This window comes from Garra rufa, chromosome 2 (genome assembly GCF_049309525.1).
Source record: "Garra rufa chromosome 2, GarRuf1.0, whole genome shotgun sequence".
NCBI classification, from domain to species: Eukaryota; Metazoa; Chordata; class Actinopteri; order Cypriniformes; family Cyprinidae; genus Garra; species Garra rufa.
Genome location: NC_133362.1, coordinates 20070651 through 20088573, shown reverse-complemented (window position 1 = coordinate 20088573; position 17923 = coordinate 20070651). Strand labels below are relative to the sequence as shown.

At 41.2% G+C, this 17923-nt stretch overlaps 1 protein-coding gene across 11 annotated transcripts in view; it reads right to left on the bottom strand.

The window, feature by feature from the left end:
• The window catches only part of ldb1a (LIM domain binding 1a), a 34987-nt gene extending 17425 nt beyond the window's left edge, over window positions 1-17562 (bottom strand). For all 11 annotated transcript variants that reach the window (XM_073833849.1, XM_073833858.1, XM_073833851.1 and 8 more), the window contains exon 1: window positions 17426-17562. In XM_073833849.1, coding sequence (XP_073689950.1) covers window positions 17426-17453 — 28 coding nt within the window. In that variant the 5' untranslated portion in view covers window positions 17454-17562. The remainder of the gene's footprint in view (window positions 1-17425) is intronic.
• Between the last annotated feature and the right edge of the window lie 361 nt (window positions 17563-17923).

The window sequence follows — 17923 nt, the reverse complement described above, 5'->3', positions numbered from 1 at the left end:
AAAACAGTTTATTGGCCTAAGTAAAGAGTAAACCCCTAGTAAAGAGTTGCCATGATATTCTGGTTTTTAGATTTCCTGGCTTCTACACTCAGTGAAAGGATTTCTTAACCCATTTACATACATAGCTCGGGTTTTTCAATGACACCTACTGCAAATTACTTAATAATTGCACCAGGAGGTGGCGACAAGAGTAATTTCATTTTCTTTTTGAGTGTTTTCACAATGTGTCATTATATTGGCTCAATGAATGTAAACAATGCCACAGAAAGGAATGAAACTCGCATGTTTTGCTGATTATTGCAGCTGAAAATGATGAATTATTGTCATGTTTTGGGCTGTACTAATGGTCGGTCTGGGAAAAACATTTGAAGTACAACAAAAGTTAAAACAAATAAAGTATAAGAATGGAAAAAACTGTCTGAGGAGCAAAAGACGTTTGTGGTTGGCCAAATTAAACCAGGATTTCCAGGAAAAGAATCTTGACAACATTTGTGTTTGTTCTGTTCATTTCTGGTCAGGTAGGTAAAAATATTAGGCTATCTTAATTAATGCTGCTTATATGTATCTTTACCACCTATTAACTTATGTTAAGTCTATATGATTTAGCAGCTTCCACATGTTTTATCCATGGTTTAGACAGCATAAATTAGCAGAAGAATGTATTCGGTATTTTTTACATCCGAGCATCACCAATATGGCTGCGCATCAAGGTAACTGACCAAGTGCAAACTCTCTATAGCAGCGGTTCTCAATTCCAGTCCTCGCGACCCACCGCTCTGCACATTTTGTGTGTTTCACGCATCGCTTCCGACGTTTGTTCTATTCCAACGTTACTACCCTTCGAAGTGGACATCACAGGATATTCCGCCTTTATTCATTAGTTCGAAGCGAGCGTATGTGTTCCATTTGAAGGTCATTAAAGCGTGCGAGACGTAAATTTAAAATGCATTTATTTACAGATGCACTTATGTCACACTTCTCTAGTAAGTTTCATCTGTGTGAAGACGCTACATGCGGTGGCGTAGCGCAAATATGTGAATGAATGTTTCGAAGTATAGTAAACAGATTGCCCCGCTTAGGGAGCAATGAACACTGTGCAGGGACCATGTCAATCGGATCGCAGTTCCTGCAAGGACCTCACTTCTAATGAGCTGGTTATCTGAATCAGGTGTGTTAACTAAGAGAGACATGCAAAATGTGCAGAGCGGTGGGGCGCGAGGACTGGAATTGGGAACCGCTGCTCTATAGCATAGACCTATTACTATATAGCGAATATATTAAGGGTAGCATGATAGTACACTATTTCAAATTCAAGCGTTTTAATGAGTCATTGATTCATTCACTCAAACGTTTCTGGCTTCGTTTAACAAAATGTAAGTTACTCAATATCAACTTATTTTGAAATATTTAATTTTTAATATCACATCTCAGTAGTCTACTGTTGTGAAGTCGTGATCCATGTGAGAAATGTTTATTTTTTCAAATAACCGACTTGAGCGTCAAAGACTTAGACGGAAAAGAAGAAATTGTTGAATAAGGTCATTATTTTTGTTTTCTTTGCACACAAAAATATTCTCGTAGCTTCATGAAATTATGGTTGAACCATTGATGTCACATGGACTATTTAATCAATGTCCTCACTACCTTTTTGGGTCTTGAATGTGGTAGTTGCTTTGATGTCTATACAGGGTCAGAAAGCTCTCGAAAAAAATCTTATATTATGTTTCATAGATGAATAAAGAATAAAAAAATTGTTTACATACATATTTGTTTGCAGACCCCCAGCACCCTTCTGTGGCCCTGCGGTCTCCAAAAGGATAGCAGTGTGAAACACCTTTAATCACCAATATGCACAATTTAAGGAATCATTCATATCCACAGCACAAACAGTAAGTCACATGCCTAATCTCAGTACAAATAGAGGCATAAATATAAGCAATAGAAATAGTGATGCTTATCCTACTAAGCACTGTTAATAAATCTTCATTCAGTCAGTAAAATCATGTGTCCTTTTTGTTCAGACGGCGCATTGATTCTTGCTGTGGCGGAGTTGTGCAGCTGGCAAATGCCAGCTCTCATCTAATATTCCCTCACCATCGCTGACACGTGACATAACGAGTTCTAACATCCCCATCTAACACTGACAAGTTGAGGGGAGCTGATTTTCTGCACAGGAAGCCATTTTGTTCTAGCTCTGTGTAATGAGACAGATCCGTGAGCCACGGGCTGGAGAGGGGGGAGATGTTGCACACGCGCACACAAATGCACACTAAACGCACCACGCGCAGGCATTGCCAATCCAGCAGGGAGACAGTAAATCAGCGCAGCTTCTTCTAACTTGACAGGCACACCCTAACCCTTTCACTGTTGTGCAACTTGAAACAAGCTTGCTTTGTGACCGAGGTTGCTATTTTCGCCTTGCTTAAAGTCATTTCCTTCTAATCAAGGGGCCATGTGACTTTCTGCATGAGGTAACAGGACACATGCTGATATCGAGTGCCTGTGGGTGAGAGTGGCAGAGAGCAGCTGGATGGAGCTTAGTATCATTTAAAAGCGTCGGTATGGGTTGTTATCTAGCTCAAACAAAGCTATAAAAGAGGCCATTAAAAGCGCGCAATCCGCGCTCAGCGATATATCCGCAAATCCAGACAGGAAGATCACGGCGGCCCACTGTACGTGCAGCCCACATGAGCATAGGAATGTAAACAAACCAGACTTCAAACGAAACCTGTGTCGAGGGGAGGGCCGTGCGCTGTAAGCACAGATTGCATCGTGTTTCTGACAGAGGTGAACATCACAAGCAGTTTTTTACGGTGCTCTTCTGCCTTTTATGAAACGGCGCAGTGGGACCCCACACAAAAGCGAGAAAGAGCCGTCTCTCATGCTCCGAGCCTGTGTTTCAGTCTCGCCCCGTCTCCTTGTTTCTTCTCTTCGCCCTCTTTCCCGCCTCCCTCCTCACAAAAAAAAGAAAGCAATCAGACAGGACACATGTCTGTGGAAATTTCCATGACTACGCTTGTAAAAATGTACCCTTGTGACTTGATTTTAAACAAACGCAACGTGCCAAATTTTGGCTTGTTTATCAATGGGGTTGCCAGAGAGGCTTTTGTGGCTGGCTCTTGCGCTGAGATTAAAATCAGACTTGAGAACGTCTGAAGAAACTGCTTGCCTTGTGTTTATGGCACAGAAACAATCCCCACACTGGTCCAAACTTGCCTTGATGCCATTCACCCTGTTTTTAATCTTTATCACAGTGAGGGAGAGGACAGACGTTGTGCGCCTTGTAATAGCGATTGTCTTTTCATAATGCCACAGATCTTAAGAACATGAAGTTTGGTCCTTGGAAACTCCTATAGACTGAACATATGGACTCGATTAAAAACGTATTTAAGTGATCCAGAGACTATAACTTGTGAGAGAAAAAGACTGGGTCAGAAACAAGGGTGCCTTGTGTCTAGTGGTGTAAATTTGTCCTCTCTGTTTAGGTGATGGCGCACACTGGGCTGCACAGCAAAGTCAACATATGCTACATGTAACCCAGGTTACTAGTGGGTAGTAGCAGAGACAGAATAATAGAGCAAATAAGATCAAAAGTAAAAATAACAAATGCTGCCAGATTAAATATATGCCTGTGATTAAAATAACGATTTATGAATATATATATATATATATATATATATATATATAAATAAAAGTAAAACATTTAGGATTTTAGTAGTATCCAATGAAATCGCGTTTTGAATGACGTCATTACGTCTTCCGCTATCGCGGCATTTTCGCAACGCAGAGCGTTCTAGATCTTTCTTTTTCTTCGTGAACTTGAGACGGGAGCAGATGTCCATTGCTGCTCCGGGAGATTCTGTGCTTTAGAAGTGAATATAAACGATTAAGTTGATAAAGACGATTGAGAGAGAAGTGCATCTGAGAATATATATCATCCGCCATTTGCCATCGGGTTTTTCCTGTTTCATAAGCACATTTGAATGAGTTTCCTTGGCCAGGTTTTTTTTCTTCTCCTTGGTTGTTCTATGTGAAAGTCTGTTGATGTTCAGCTGCTGATTGTCTGCTCTGGATGCGAATTGAGTGAAGTGTGAACCTTTCTGGATTGAGGACCGTCTCAACTCTCTTCTGAGTGCGTAAAGGCAGAGTTGGACTGGCGAGCCACCCGTTAACCGGATCCTTTGAACCTTCCTGTTTTGAAAGAACACCAACATTGCACTTATTCTTCTTTGAATGGTAGGAGTGAAATTTCATATCACTTTTCCTATTTCGGCATAGACTTTGGATTTCATCAACTCCTGGATTCCTGGACTGATATTAGGAACTGATTGATTTTCCAAAAAAAATAATTTTGAGTGTTCATCACGAGCATTGGACTCTGGGTAAAATTTGAATTGTTCAGATTGAATGTACCTTTGTTTATTGGGAGTTTATTCTTTCAAATACTTTGTTTGAGGTTTATGGGTACATGTTTAAAGTGTTAAATAAGTAAATTGAGAACAAATCAGTTAAATAAGGGAAAAGGTTGATAATAGGTTTAATCACAAACAACTTTAACAGTCAGCTGAGTGAATTAGCTACAAAGAGAAAGCTACTAAGAGAAAGAAAAAAGGGAAATATCAACTTACCTTGACAAGTGATATCATAAAACGCCCTGTAAGGAAAGAAAACGGTATTAATCGTTACTGTTGAATGCAAACTAAACTGAGATTTAGTGTGAGACACAACATTGTTTATCTTTTATTTCTGTGGTCACTGTCAAAATACAAAATTGTCATTCTTACCTCAAACCTTGTGTCTGAGTTGTTCACTGTTGTTCAAATTCTCTCTCCTTGGACGAATCTATACTTCTGAGCTTACTGGTCCATTGATAAACAACTTATAAGAAATTCGGGTGTTACGGGTTACATACGAAAAGTGGCGAGCCCAGCCAGGAGAGAGATTGCAACAATAGTGACTGATTAAAGCAGCTGAGTCCACAAGAAAGATAACATATTGGACAGAACTTTAACATCATGGATATCATAAAGAGAGAGAATGTAAACATCTCAAACTCAGTAATTGTTGGTGGTTTAACACTGACTGAGGCAGATGCAGACTTAGAGTCATGGCTTTTGAGATATGGCAGCATTAGTCGAAACCTTCTCATTGATGACCCAAACTGTGAGTTCCATCGTCATGCTATCATAGAGTTTACCTATAACGCTCCAATGAAAACACTGATGCCCCTTTTGCCCCTATCAGTGGTTAGTTTGTCAAACCCTAGTATCACTTTTATTGTGCGTGCTTTAAGCTGCGTCTACCCTCATGTTGCTAGTGACAGTGCCGCTAAGGGGTATCTGGAAGAATTGCAAAACATTGCTAGTGTTAGTGGAAAGTCAATTGAGGAAGTACTCCAGACAGAGTTACTGAAGATGAAATTCGGCCCTTCTCTTGCTGAACCATCACCTTCTTCAGGTGAAAGGCTTGAATACCCAAATGCAGCAGATTCTCAATTGCGTGATAGCAGCACAGTCGGCTCACCAGATGGACAGTTCTCCCCAGCTGTATCACAGAGCATGACCACCGAACAAATAACTGCTCCATCAGGAAACTTGCCATTTCACAATGTTGAATCCCCAAACTCACAAAACCTGTCCAAGGAAAAGTTTAGCTCTGGTACTACCAATCCCACAGTCACTGTATCATCCCATCCCCCACTTACCATGGACATAATTGATCCTCCCAGCATACAGAAGGTAGTAGTTGAGCACATTGTCCGAACCAATGACACTGCTCCATTACATCATACTTCTTTTCGTCTCAGGTCTTTCTCTGGAAAAGTCCCTAGACCTGTTAACGAACCAGACTTTGACACTTGGCGTGCAAGTGTCGACCTTCTACTGACAGATCCTTCTATTTCTGACTTGTATAGGACCAGGAAAATTCTTGACAGTCTGCTTCCCCCAGCAGCAGATATTGTTAAACATATTTCACCCAACAGTCTACCTGCAGTATATCTGGAGTTGTTGGAGTCTGTATATGGCTCCGTAGAAGATGGAGATGAGTTGCTAGCCAGGTTCATGAGCACTCTCCAAAACAATGGTGAAAAGCCTTCAACTTACCTGCACAGATTGCAGGTTCTCTTAAGCACATCCATTCGACGAGGTGGAATATCTGAAAGTGAGAGAGACCGCTGTCTTCTTAAGCAGTTCTGTCGCGGGTGTTGGGACAGTGCCCTAATTGCTGACCTCCAGCTGGAAAGGAGAAAAGTCAACCCTCCTTCATTTGCAGAATTAGTAGTTCTTATCCGCACAGAAGAAGATAAAAACGCTTCCAAGGAAGAGAGAATGCGGAAGCATTTAGGGCTAAACAAGCACTGTCCTGCCCCTTCAAAGTTTAGACTGTCAACTCACCAGATATCTGCACATCCATCTGACACGCAAGATGATCAAGCTGACACATCTCTCACAAAGCAAGTCTGCGAACTTCAAGCTCAAGTTGTTGCTCTGCAAAAACATTCATGTCAGAAGGATAAAGCAAAAAATGCCAAACCAGATGAGGTGAGTGCACTGAGAAAAGTTGTTGCTGAGTTACAGGGCCAGATTACAGCCTTGCAAACTGCAGCCACTTCAAAAATTAAGAGTGATAGGGAAGGAACCGAAATTGCTGATTTAAAGAGGCAGATCGCTGACTTGAAGGTTCAAATGACTGCTCCTGAGATGTACAGAAATAATTCAGAGAAGTTCCCTCAGTCCAAAAGCCGCACCAAGTCCCCGCTACCTGAGTCAGGCCCAACAGAGTGGTCTAGAGATGGTGCACTGCCCGATAGCAGACCCCGTCCAGGGTATTGTTTCAGATGTGGGGAAAACGGCCATCTTGCCAACAGCTGTATGAACCCTCCGGATCCTACTAAAGTTGCAGAGAAAAGGCGCAAACTGAGGGAGCGACAAGCGCAGTGGGATGCCTACCACGTTGCAGATATGAAACCTTTAAACTGAGGATGGTCTCTGTAGAGGGGCATACAGAGACTGGACAAGGAAAGAATTGCCCTAAAAAACCAAGACACCCATTCAACCAAAACACATGTGACACATTCCACTTGAGGAACTTACCGAGAGGATTAGTGGGAGTGAAGTGCACTGCCCAAATTACTGTTGGTGAAAAAAGGGTCTCTTGCCTTCTGGACACAGGATCTCAGGTAACCACGGTTCCCTGGTCATTTTACGAGGAACATTTGTCAGATTGTCCTCTTAAGTCATTGGATAACTTACTGGAGGTGGAAGGGGCAAATGGACAAACAGTGCCTTATCTCGGATATGTGGAAATCACTCTAAAATTTCCCAGAGAGTTTCTTGGAACAGAGGCAGAGGTACCTACACTAGCCCTGGTAGTTCCAGACTTGATGAACACGCCTCAAGTTCTGATTGGCACCAATTCATTAGATGCCCTTTACTGTAACTATGTCCAGCAACCTGCATCCTTCCCTCAATCTAACTTCCATGGTTACCGTGCGGTGCAAAGAGTTCTGGAAGTAAGACATAGACAAGCCAATGCTGATGTAGTAGGCTGGGTGAGATTCAAGGGAAACGTTCCGGAGTTAGTACCTGCTGGATGTACAGTTGTCCTTGACGGACATGTTCTGGTTAACTGCCCTCCAGTTGAGAGATGGGTAGCTTTAGAGTCACCAACTTCACCTGCCTTACCTGGTGGTTTGCTGGTTGCCAGCTGTTTGCATACCTTACCCTCCAAGAGGCAACACCAGCTACCCATTGTGCTAAAGAATGAAACCCAGACCGACATTACAATCCATCCCGGAACTATAATTGCTGAAATGCGGGCAGTGCAAGAGGTAGTGAAGAGTGAACAAACGAATTCCAGCACTGTGAATGAAAAACTACCTGTTCATACCAATCTCAATTTCGACTTTGGAGATTCTCCTTTGACACCTGAATGGAAAAACCGGATACTAGATCAATTAAATTCCATGCCTGAAGTCTTTGCTTTGCATGACTTAGATTATGGACATACAGACAAAGTCACTCACCGTATAAAGCTTGATGATGAGACCCCCTTTAAACACAGGCCTCGACCCATCCATCCTCAGGACATTGATGCGGTACGGAAACATTTGCAGGATCTATTAGCTTCTGGAATCATCCGAGAGTCAGAATCTCCCTTTGCTTCCCCCATAGTGGTTGTAAGGAAGAAAGACAACTCTGTACGCTTGTGTATTGACTTCAGAAAGCTCAATTCACAAACCATCAAAGATGCTTATGCCCTGCCAAATTTGGAGGAAGTTTTTTCAGTGTTGACAGGTTCAAAATGGTTCTCTGTCCTCGACTTAAAGTCAGGGTATTATCAGATCGAGATGGAGGAAGCTGACAAGTGTAAGACTGCCTTTGTGTGTCCCCTGGGGTTCTGGGAGTTTAATAGAATGCCCCAGGGGATCACAAATGCCCCAAGCACATTTCAGAGGCTGATGGAACGGTGTATGGGTGATTTGAATAGGAAGGAGGTGTTGGTCTTCATCGACGATCTGATAATTTTCTCTAAAAGTTTGGAAGAGCATGAGTCGAGGCTGTTGCACGTTCTAAAACGGCTAAAGGAATATGGACTGAAACTGTCACCCGAAAAGTGCAAGTTTTTCCAGAATTCTGTTCGATACCTTGGTCATATTGTATCTGAGAACGGAGTGGAAACCGATCCTGTGAAAATCGAGGCCCTTAAAACCTGGCCAAGACCTAGGAACCTCAAGGAATTAAGATCTTTCCTGGGGTTTTCTGGATACTACCGGAGGTTCATTCAGGATTACTCAAAGATAATCAAACCGCTAAATGACCTCACAGTAGGGTATCCGCCTCTTCAAAAAGGTCTGAGACAAGATAACAAAAGTAAACAATATCTCGACCCGAAAAAAGAATTTGGGGACAGATGGGATCAGTCCTGTCAACAGGCCTTCGACATGATAATTGAGAAACTCACCTCTGCCCCTGTCTTGGGATTTGCAGATTCAAGGCTTCCTTACATTCTGCATACTGACGCCAGTACCACCGGGCTCGGGGCAGCCTTGTATCAGAAACAAGAAGGACAGATGCGGGTGATCGCATTTGCAAGCAGAGGATTGACTAGAAGTGAAACCAGGTATCCAGCTCACAAGCTAGAATTTCTAGCTCTTAAATGGGCAGTGACATCGAAGTTCAGCGATTACCTGTATGGAGCGGAATTTGTGGTTGTAACCGATAGCAACCCTTTGACTTACATTCTGACGTCTGCGAAGCTGGATGCTACCAGTTATCGCTGGTTGTCAAGTCTGTCCACCTACAACTTCAAGCTCCAGTACAGGGCTGGAAGTCAGAATTGTGACGCGGATGGGCTTTCTAGACGTCCACACGGAGAGCTTTTGGATGACCTTGCATCCCAGAAAGAGAGGGAGAGGATAAAACAGTTTACCCTTCATCATTTGGATGAATCTGGAGATGAGAATTCTGTTATCCTGCCAGAAGCCATAAAAGCCATCTGTGACAGACATCAAATTGGAGAATTCTCGGATGGAAGCAAATTGTCCAGTCCTTCCATTGCTCTGATTGAGTCCTTAGCATTGCATGTGGACGTCCTACCTAATGAGTTTGAACAGGAAAGTGAGCATGGTCTTCCAGTTATTCCTTACCTGTCCAATGAGGAGTTGAGGAAGCAGCAGAGGATGGATCCTGATCTTAGAGTCATCATTGATTGTTTGGAGAGGAATGAGAAGCCTTCCACTTCAAAGGACCAGTCTCTTGCTGCTACCTTGTGGACAAGGGAATGGAACCGGTTAGAATTAAGAGATGGCCTGCTTTACAGGAAGAGGCAAGATCAAGGAAGCACATTCTATCAATTAGCGTTACCTGTGGCCTTGCGAGGAACTGTGTTGAAGAGTCTCCATAATGATATGGGACATATGGGCATGGAAAGGACTCTTGACCTGGTCAGGACCAGATTCTTTTGGCCAAAAATGTCATCATCTGTGGAAGAGAAGATCAAAACATGTGAAAGATGTGTACGTAGGAAAGCGTTCCCAGAGAAAGCAGCTGAAATGGTGAGCATCAAGACTACCAGGCCGTTGGAGTTGGTCTGTATGGACTTTTTGTCCTTAGAACCAGATAAGAGTAACACCAAAGACATATTAGTCATTACAGATCACTTCACCAAATACGCAGTGGCTGTGCCTACCCGAAACCAGAAGGCGCAGACTGTGGCTAGATGCTTGTGGGAAAACTTCCTAGTACATTATGGATTTCCGGAAAGACTGCACAGCGATCAAGGACCGGATTTCGAGTCGCGTCTGATCAAAGAGCTGTGCCAAATTGTAGGCATACGCAAGGTGAGAACTACTCCTTACCACCCGAGAGGAAATCCAGTGGAGAGATTCAATAGAACCCTTCTCCAAATGTTGGGTACTCTTGAAAACAAAAAGAAGTCATGTTGGAAGGAGTTTGTGAAGCCTTTAGTGCATGCGTACAATTGCACTCGAAATGATGTAACTGGATATACTCCCTATGAACTTATGTTTGGTAGACAGCCCAGGCTGCCGGTCGACTTAGCATTTGGCCTACCAGTGAATGAATCTACCAAGTCTCACTCTCAATATGTGAGGGATCTGAAAGATGGTTTAAGGGAGAGCTACGAGATCGCCATTAAGAATGCTGCAAAAGTGGCTCAACGTAACAAGCGCAGATTTGACAGACATGTGGTTGTTTCTACCCTCGATGTCGGAGATAGAGTCCTTGTGAGAAATTTGAGACTGAGAGGCAAGAACAAGCTAGCGGACAAATGGGAGTCAGATGTCTATGTAGTCGTCCGAAAAGTTGGAGATCTCCCAGTGTATGTAGTCCAGCCTGAGGGAAAGAGCAGTCCAGTTCGCACTTTACACCGTGACTTACTTCGACCTTGTGGATTCTTATCAGTGAATGAAATTGAAGAGTTGGGTTCCCCAAAAGTTCAACATAAGCCAAGAACTAGATCTCTTTCTACTCTCAAAGCTGCCGACCAAGAACATTTATCGAGTGATCAGTCAGAATCTGATGACGACTCTCTTCATCTTGGAAATTCAAGACGCCAGTTGGAATTCATTACAACCACTGTTTTACCTTCTTCAGGAAGTCCCATGTTTGTAAAGAACTCACCTGGTGTGGAGTCCATTGAATCACCCTCTGTAGTGGTAAGCCCTGTAAAAGGAACCGTACCTGAAGTAGAGTCCTTCGAATCCTCTTCTGCTGTTGTAAACCCTGAAAAGGAGAGTTTAACTGACACCAGACTAGAATTAGTCTCAACAGAAAATCAAAAAGATAATGATGATGAGAATCACATACCTGTGGTGAACCTTGCTGATGTTGACACCGATGGAGTTGAGTCTGGAAGAGATGGAGATATGGCTGAAGTGGAGACCAGCGGAAGAGTGCTGGAATCAGATCCTGTGGATGATGAAGCTCAGACCCCACCTACCAAAGATGTTTCACGTGACCCACCAGCCATGGATGATGATATAGGTGCCAGTGGCCCTAGACGCTCTAAAAGGCAGTGTGGACCTCCTAATAAACTTGAGTATCATAAATTAGGAAATCCTTTGACACTGGTCATCCAGTCCCTACTACAAGGGTTGAGCTCTGCACTTACCACTTCACTGGAAGAGCCCACATTCACCAGTGATCAGCCCTTTGGTGTACCGAGTACCTTGCCCTCTGTAGTGACAATTCAACCCCATGCATGCCCGAGGACGTGCCTGAATTCAGAGGGGGAAAGTGTAACCCAGGTTACTAGTGGGTAGTAGCAGAGACAGAATAATAGAGCAAATAAGATCAAAAGTAAAAATAACAAATGCTGCCAGATTAAATATATGCCTGTGATTAAAATAACGATTTATGAATATATATATATATATATATATATATATATATAAATAAAAGTAAAACATTTAGGATTTTAGTAGTATCCAATGAAATCGCGTTTTGAATGACGTCATTACGTCTTCCGCTATCGCGGCATTTTCGCAACGCAGAGCGTTCTAGATCTTTCTTTTTCTTCGTGAACTTGAGACGGGAGCAGATGTCCATTGCTGCTCCGGGAGATTCTGTGCTTTAGAAGTGAATATAAACGATTAAGTTGATAAAGACGATTGAGAGAGAAGTGCATCTGAGAATATATATCATCCGCCATTTGCCATCGGGTTTTTCCTGTTTCATAAGCACATTTGAATGAGTTTCCTTGGCCAGGTTTTTTTTCTTCTCCTTGGTTGTTCTATGTGAAAGTCTGTTGATGTTCAGCTGCTGATTGTCTGCTCTGGATGCGAATTGAGTGAAGTGTGAACCTTTCTGGATTGAGGACCGTCTCAACTCTCTTCTGAGTGCGTAAAGGCAGAGTTGGACTGGCGAGCCACCCGTTAACCGGATCCTTTGAACCTTCCTGTTTTGAAAGAACACCAACATTGCACTTATTCTTCTTTGAATGGTAGGAGTGAAATTTCATATCACTTTTCCTATTTCGGCATAGACTTTGGATTTCATCAACTCCTGGATTCCTGGACTGATATTAGGAACTGATTGATTTTCCAAAAAAAATAATTTTGAGTGTTCATCACGAGCATTGGACTCTGGGTAAAATTTGAATTGTTCAGATTGAATGTACCTTTGTTTATTGGGAGTTTATTCTTTCAAATACTTTGTTTGAGGTTTATGGGTACATGTTTAAAGTGTTAAATAAGTAAATTGAGAACAAATCAGTTAAATAAGGGAAAAGGTTGATAATAGGTTTAATCACAAACAACTTTAACAGTCAGCTGAGTGAATTAGCTACAAAGAGAAAGCTACTAAGAGAAAGAAAAAAGGGAAATATCAACTTACCTTGACAAGTGATATCATAAAACGCCCTGTAAGGAAAGAAAACGGTATTAATCGTTACTGTTGAATGCAAACTAAACTGAGATTTAGTGTGAGACACAACATTGTTTATCTTTTATTTCTGTGGTCACTGTCAAAATACAAAATTGTCATTCTTACCTCAAACCTTGTGTCTGAGTTGTTCACTGTTGTTCAAATTCTCTCTCCTTGGACGAATCTATACTTCTGAGCTTACTGGTCCATTGATAAACAACTTATAAGAAATTCGGGTGTTACGGGTTACATACATCACTGTTTCCAGCATATTTGACCACACTCAGACAAGCTTCGCTCATTCATTATAAGGCCAACAGGTAACATTCAGACACTTAGATTTCCAAAAGTTACAAATGACAAAAGAATGAGGAAAGCAAAAATGAAAATTCTGTCATTACTCACCCTTATGTTGTTCCAAACCTATAAGACCGAGAGCATTCTGACCCTGAAAGCAATGCAACTGCCATGTTCAAGGCCCAGAAAGGTAGTAAGGACATTAAAATAGTCCATGTGACATCTGTGGTTCAACTTTAATTGTATGAAGCTACGAGAATACTTTTTGTGTGCAAAGAAAACTAAGAAAAATAACAACTATATTCAACAGTTTCTTCACTTCTGTGTCAGTCTTCAACATAAGCTGACACAAAAGCCATTGTTCTGAAGTAGAACCCAGATGCGCTGTGGCTTGTTTACAAGCAGAGGAAAACATTAGGAGTTAGGGCTGCACGAATAATCGAAGGCGATTGTCGTGTGTGCATTTTGTCAATAAAGCCAGTTCTGTGATTAGCCGGAAATCTCCAGCACCTGTTTTGAGATGGTGAAGCATGTAGTACACAGAGCCGTAGTTCACACAGAAGATACGCCTAATCACGTTCATAATCGAAATCGATTTAATCGCATGATTATGCAATCGAAAAGAAATCGTTTGCAATAATGAGAGCTGTTTGCGTAGCTTCTCGGTGAACTACGGCGCTGTGTAAAAAATGGTGTTACATCTCTAAGCACGTGAAAATACCACCTTAAATAATATTTTTACTCCAAACTTACTTCATAACATCAGTCGAGTGTTTCAAATTAATCCTTCTGTGAAATTATGTGGCTTCTTACACATAATAACGCACAGAACATAGTTCATAGTATTCTAAGCAGTGATGAAGGCATTGCAGTGTAAATATACATTATTATAATGAAAATTATAATAATACGAACTTCAGTAAACAATATATTGTCGTAGTCATGTGTTTATTAGTCACCTTGAATCAATGAAAGCAGTTAAATCTTTATTTAGCTTTATTCAGCTGCATCGATAAGTGTTTTCTAGGTTTCTCCTTCAGGTGTTTTTGGCGTTTCCGAGAGAGAGCGCCCTCTGGCCTTCGGATGAAGATTTACTGCTGATCACAAATCACATAGAAATGGAAATCACAGGTCACCATGCTTCACTAAAAGATACGCATGACAATCACAGCTTCCGATTAATCACGATTGCGATTTCATTTCGATTTATCGTGCAGCCCTAATATTTCATAACAAAGATGCTATTAGTCACTCAGTATGTAGTTTTAATAGTGGCTGAATGGCTGTGATATCTCTCACGTTGCTCTGTCGCATCGAGTCTGGTGTGGAAAGGCCAAATTGCTTGTCGCTGGAATCTTGTTATGATACACGTATTCGTATTGACCATTCGGTACAAGGCTTTCGGTCCGGTGCGCATTACAAACCGAATGATTCGTTGGAATAATCCTATTACATTTGAAAAATAAAATCGCTTAAAGTGTGCAAAATATAATGTTCTCAGTGGCACTGTGCTCAACAAGGCAGACCAAATGACGTAATAGGCAATGTGGAGTCTGCCCCAAATGAAATCACACTACTCCACTTGTTGTGAATTGTGACAGTGAGGTAGTTCGTTCGAGTTTTCACTCGTTACGCCCCTAAAAACATGTCTTAGACTGACACGGCAAAGAAAATATTGTCGAATTAAGTCATTACTTTTGTTTTCTTTGCACACGAAAAGTATTCTTGTAGCTTTCTAAAATTATGATTGAACCACTGATCTCACATGGACTATTTTAATGATGCCTGTACTACCTTTCTGGGCCTTAAATGTGTCAGTTGCATTGCTGTCTATGAAGGGTCAGAAACAGGGATGGAAATTAACTTTTTTGTCTAAACGCAGGGTATTAAAGTTGCTTTTGAATGGGTGTGCGCATTTTACTTTTGGTTTCGTTTTTACTATAGCATAGAGCATGCATTCTAAAATACAAGAGATTACTTAACAAAACCATTTGGGTGGACACCAACGGGATTTTGAAAAGCGTGTCCCCAGTGGAAACTACGCCCCTGTGTGAGTGGAACTCTGCTGCCGAGTTATCATCTGATGTGAATGAATACCGCGTTGTACAGTATATTGAGAAAGACGCGCCATGAATTGCATCTGACAGAATGTGCGCTGTAGCACGAAATACAATATATTTCTTCAAAAGCAGATTGTAAAGATATTTTAACAGACCTCTTAACGCTTGTGATATATCGCCACTTTTTTTTGAAGGTGTGCCTCCGCTAAAAGTGTCCTCCATCTTCTTCTTCTTCTTCTTCGTGTATTTTAACGGCAGTTCGCAACCAACGTTAAGGTGCATTACCGCCTCACGCCGTCCGGTTGAAGTATGTTATTTTTATTTACCCGCCACGGTGGCCGGTGGGTGAAGCGAGTTTACCCGCCACAACACAAAATCACCCGCATTTGGCTGGTGGCGGGTGCTAATTTCCATCCCTGGTCAGAAAGCTCTTGGATTTCATAAAAAATATCTTAATTTTTACAGGTTTGGAACAACATGAGGGTGAATAATTATTAATGTAATTTTTGGGTGAACTATCCCTTTAACAGATTTACAAAAGGTGTATGGCCAAACATTTCAAACTGCCGTTGATCAGAGATTCCCTATGAGGATACTTGCTGTTAGATCACCAACATGAAGCCACATTTTTAGGAGCATCACTTGATTTTCAGTCAAAGCTAGCGGTGCAAACATTTTTATAAAAATTCTGTCCTTAAGTAGAGTGTGGTGCTGGGTACATTGCAAAGTTTTGGGTTTGAGAACTGATCAAATGTATACTTTAAATGCAAGTAAATACAAATTCTATAAATATAAAACAAAACATTTAAATACATATGCATAAATATGAAAATATATGTGACCCTGGCCTTTAAAACCAGTCATAAGTAGCACAGGTATATTTGTAGCAATAGCTAAAAATACACTGTATGGGTCAAAATTATACATTTTTCCTTCATGCCAAAAATCATTAAGAAAAGATCATGTTTCATAAAAATACTTTGTAAATATCTTACAGTAAATATATCAAAACTTAATTTTTGATTAATAATATGAATTGCTAAGAACTTTATTTGGACAACTTTAAATGCAATTTTCTCAATATTTTGCACCCTCAGATTTTAGATTTTCAAATATTTGTATCTCGGCCAAATATTGTCCTATCCTAACAAACCATAAATCAACGGAAAGCGTATTTATTAAGCTTTCAGATGATATATAAAACTCTAAATCAAAAAAAGGTTTTGTGGTCCAGGGTCACTTATTGGTATGCATAATAAATAACTAATAATAAAAAGTATTTATAAACAATAATTATAAATTTACATACATAAATATGAATGAAGTATTTATAAAAGTTAACAAATAATTCAGATAAATGACAATTTTGTATAAAAAGCTTACAGTGATTTATGCCTGTGACTGATTGCGCAATTATAAATTAGTCAAGACAGATGTTTAAGATGTCTCTATTCAACAGCCTGAAAGCAAAAACAGCTGCCAAAAAAAGTGAATGCCTTTGATTTCAAATGCCCTCAACATGTGAAAAATGTTTGCAATGCAGGTGAATGAATTTGTGTCGGAAGTTTTTGCATTACAGAAACAATCTTTATATTATTCCCTGCCATTGGCACAAGTGACCAACCAACGCCTAAAATTGTTTTCAGAGCATGATTCATGAAGGAAGAAACAAAGACAATATGTTTTTAATAACCGTCAGAAGTTAAACTGCAACAATGTCCTGCTCAATCAAAAGCCTTTACTTGTTTCTCTATGCAAAGCACTTTAAGATGTGAGCGAGGGCTGACGTCATTTGACAAAAGGACAGCGCTCCACGCAACTACACAGCACACGCACGAGTCAGAGAGGCTATTCAAGTCACAGCAATGTCCAGGAAGTCTCTGCTCTGAGATTACGAACAAATTGCACAAACATATGCATGCCATTACATGAAGTTCTAAAACAAAATGTCACCAGACAGGAATGCTGATTTATTTAATGCTCCCTTCCAGTTCAAATAAACAGGTCATGGATACAGCGCACAATGCAACACATGACCTAAGTGGCCCGCGTTAATGAAGCAAAGGAAATTAGAAATCTTCCAGGTACAATGTTCTCCCTTTCAAACCCAAAAACCCCATGCTGTTTCACAACTCGTGCCTGAAGCTGTCCATGCAGAAGAGATGGAATTAAAGCTCTTACCTGGGCAAGCACAACCTCCAACAGACATCTTCTCACATGTTTGGCACTGCTCTTAATGAAATGGTGTTGTTCAGTCCACGCACTGTTAGCATGGGCTTCTTCTGAGAAATAGAAACAGGCAGAAAGGGGTGGGGAGTCAGCGGGAGGAGGGCACAAAAAAAAAAATCAAAATGTAGAAACAAGAGCTCAGCGAGAAACAGGAAGTAGGAATTACACTCCTGCTCGACACTGCGCCCAGGTTCATTAATATGCAAATTGCAATACTTGTGGGAGGGAGAAAATATGAGAGTGAGAGAGACAGAGAGTGTGTGTGTGTGTGTGACACAGGAGAGGATCAGAGAGGGAGGGAGAGGGAAAGCGAGAGCCAACATTGTCAAAGTGACCTGTGAGGCACATTTTAGAGCACACTGGCCATGTGATGCTGTTCTTTTTTTCTCTCCATGTTGCCTATTTTTGCCTTGTGCTGCTAACGGAGATAAACAGAGGCAGCCAGAGCCC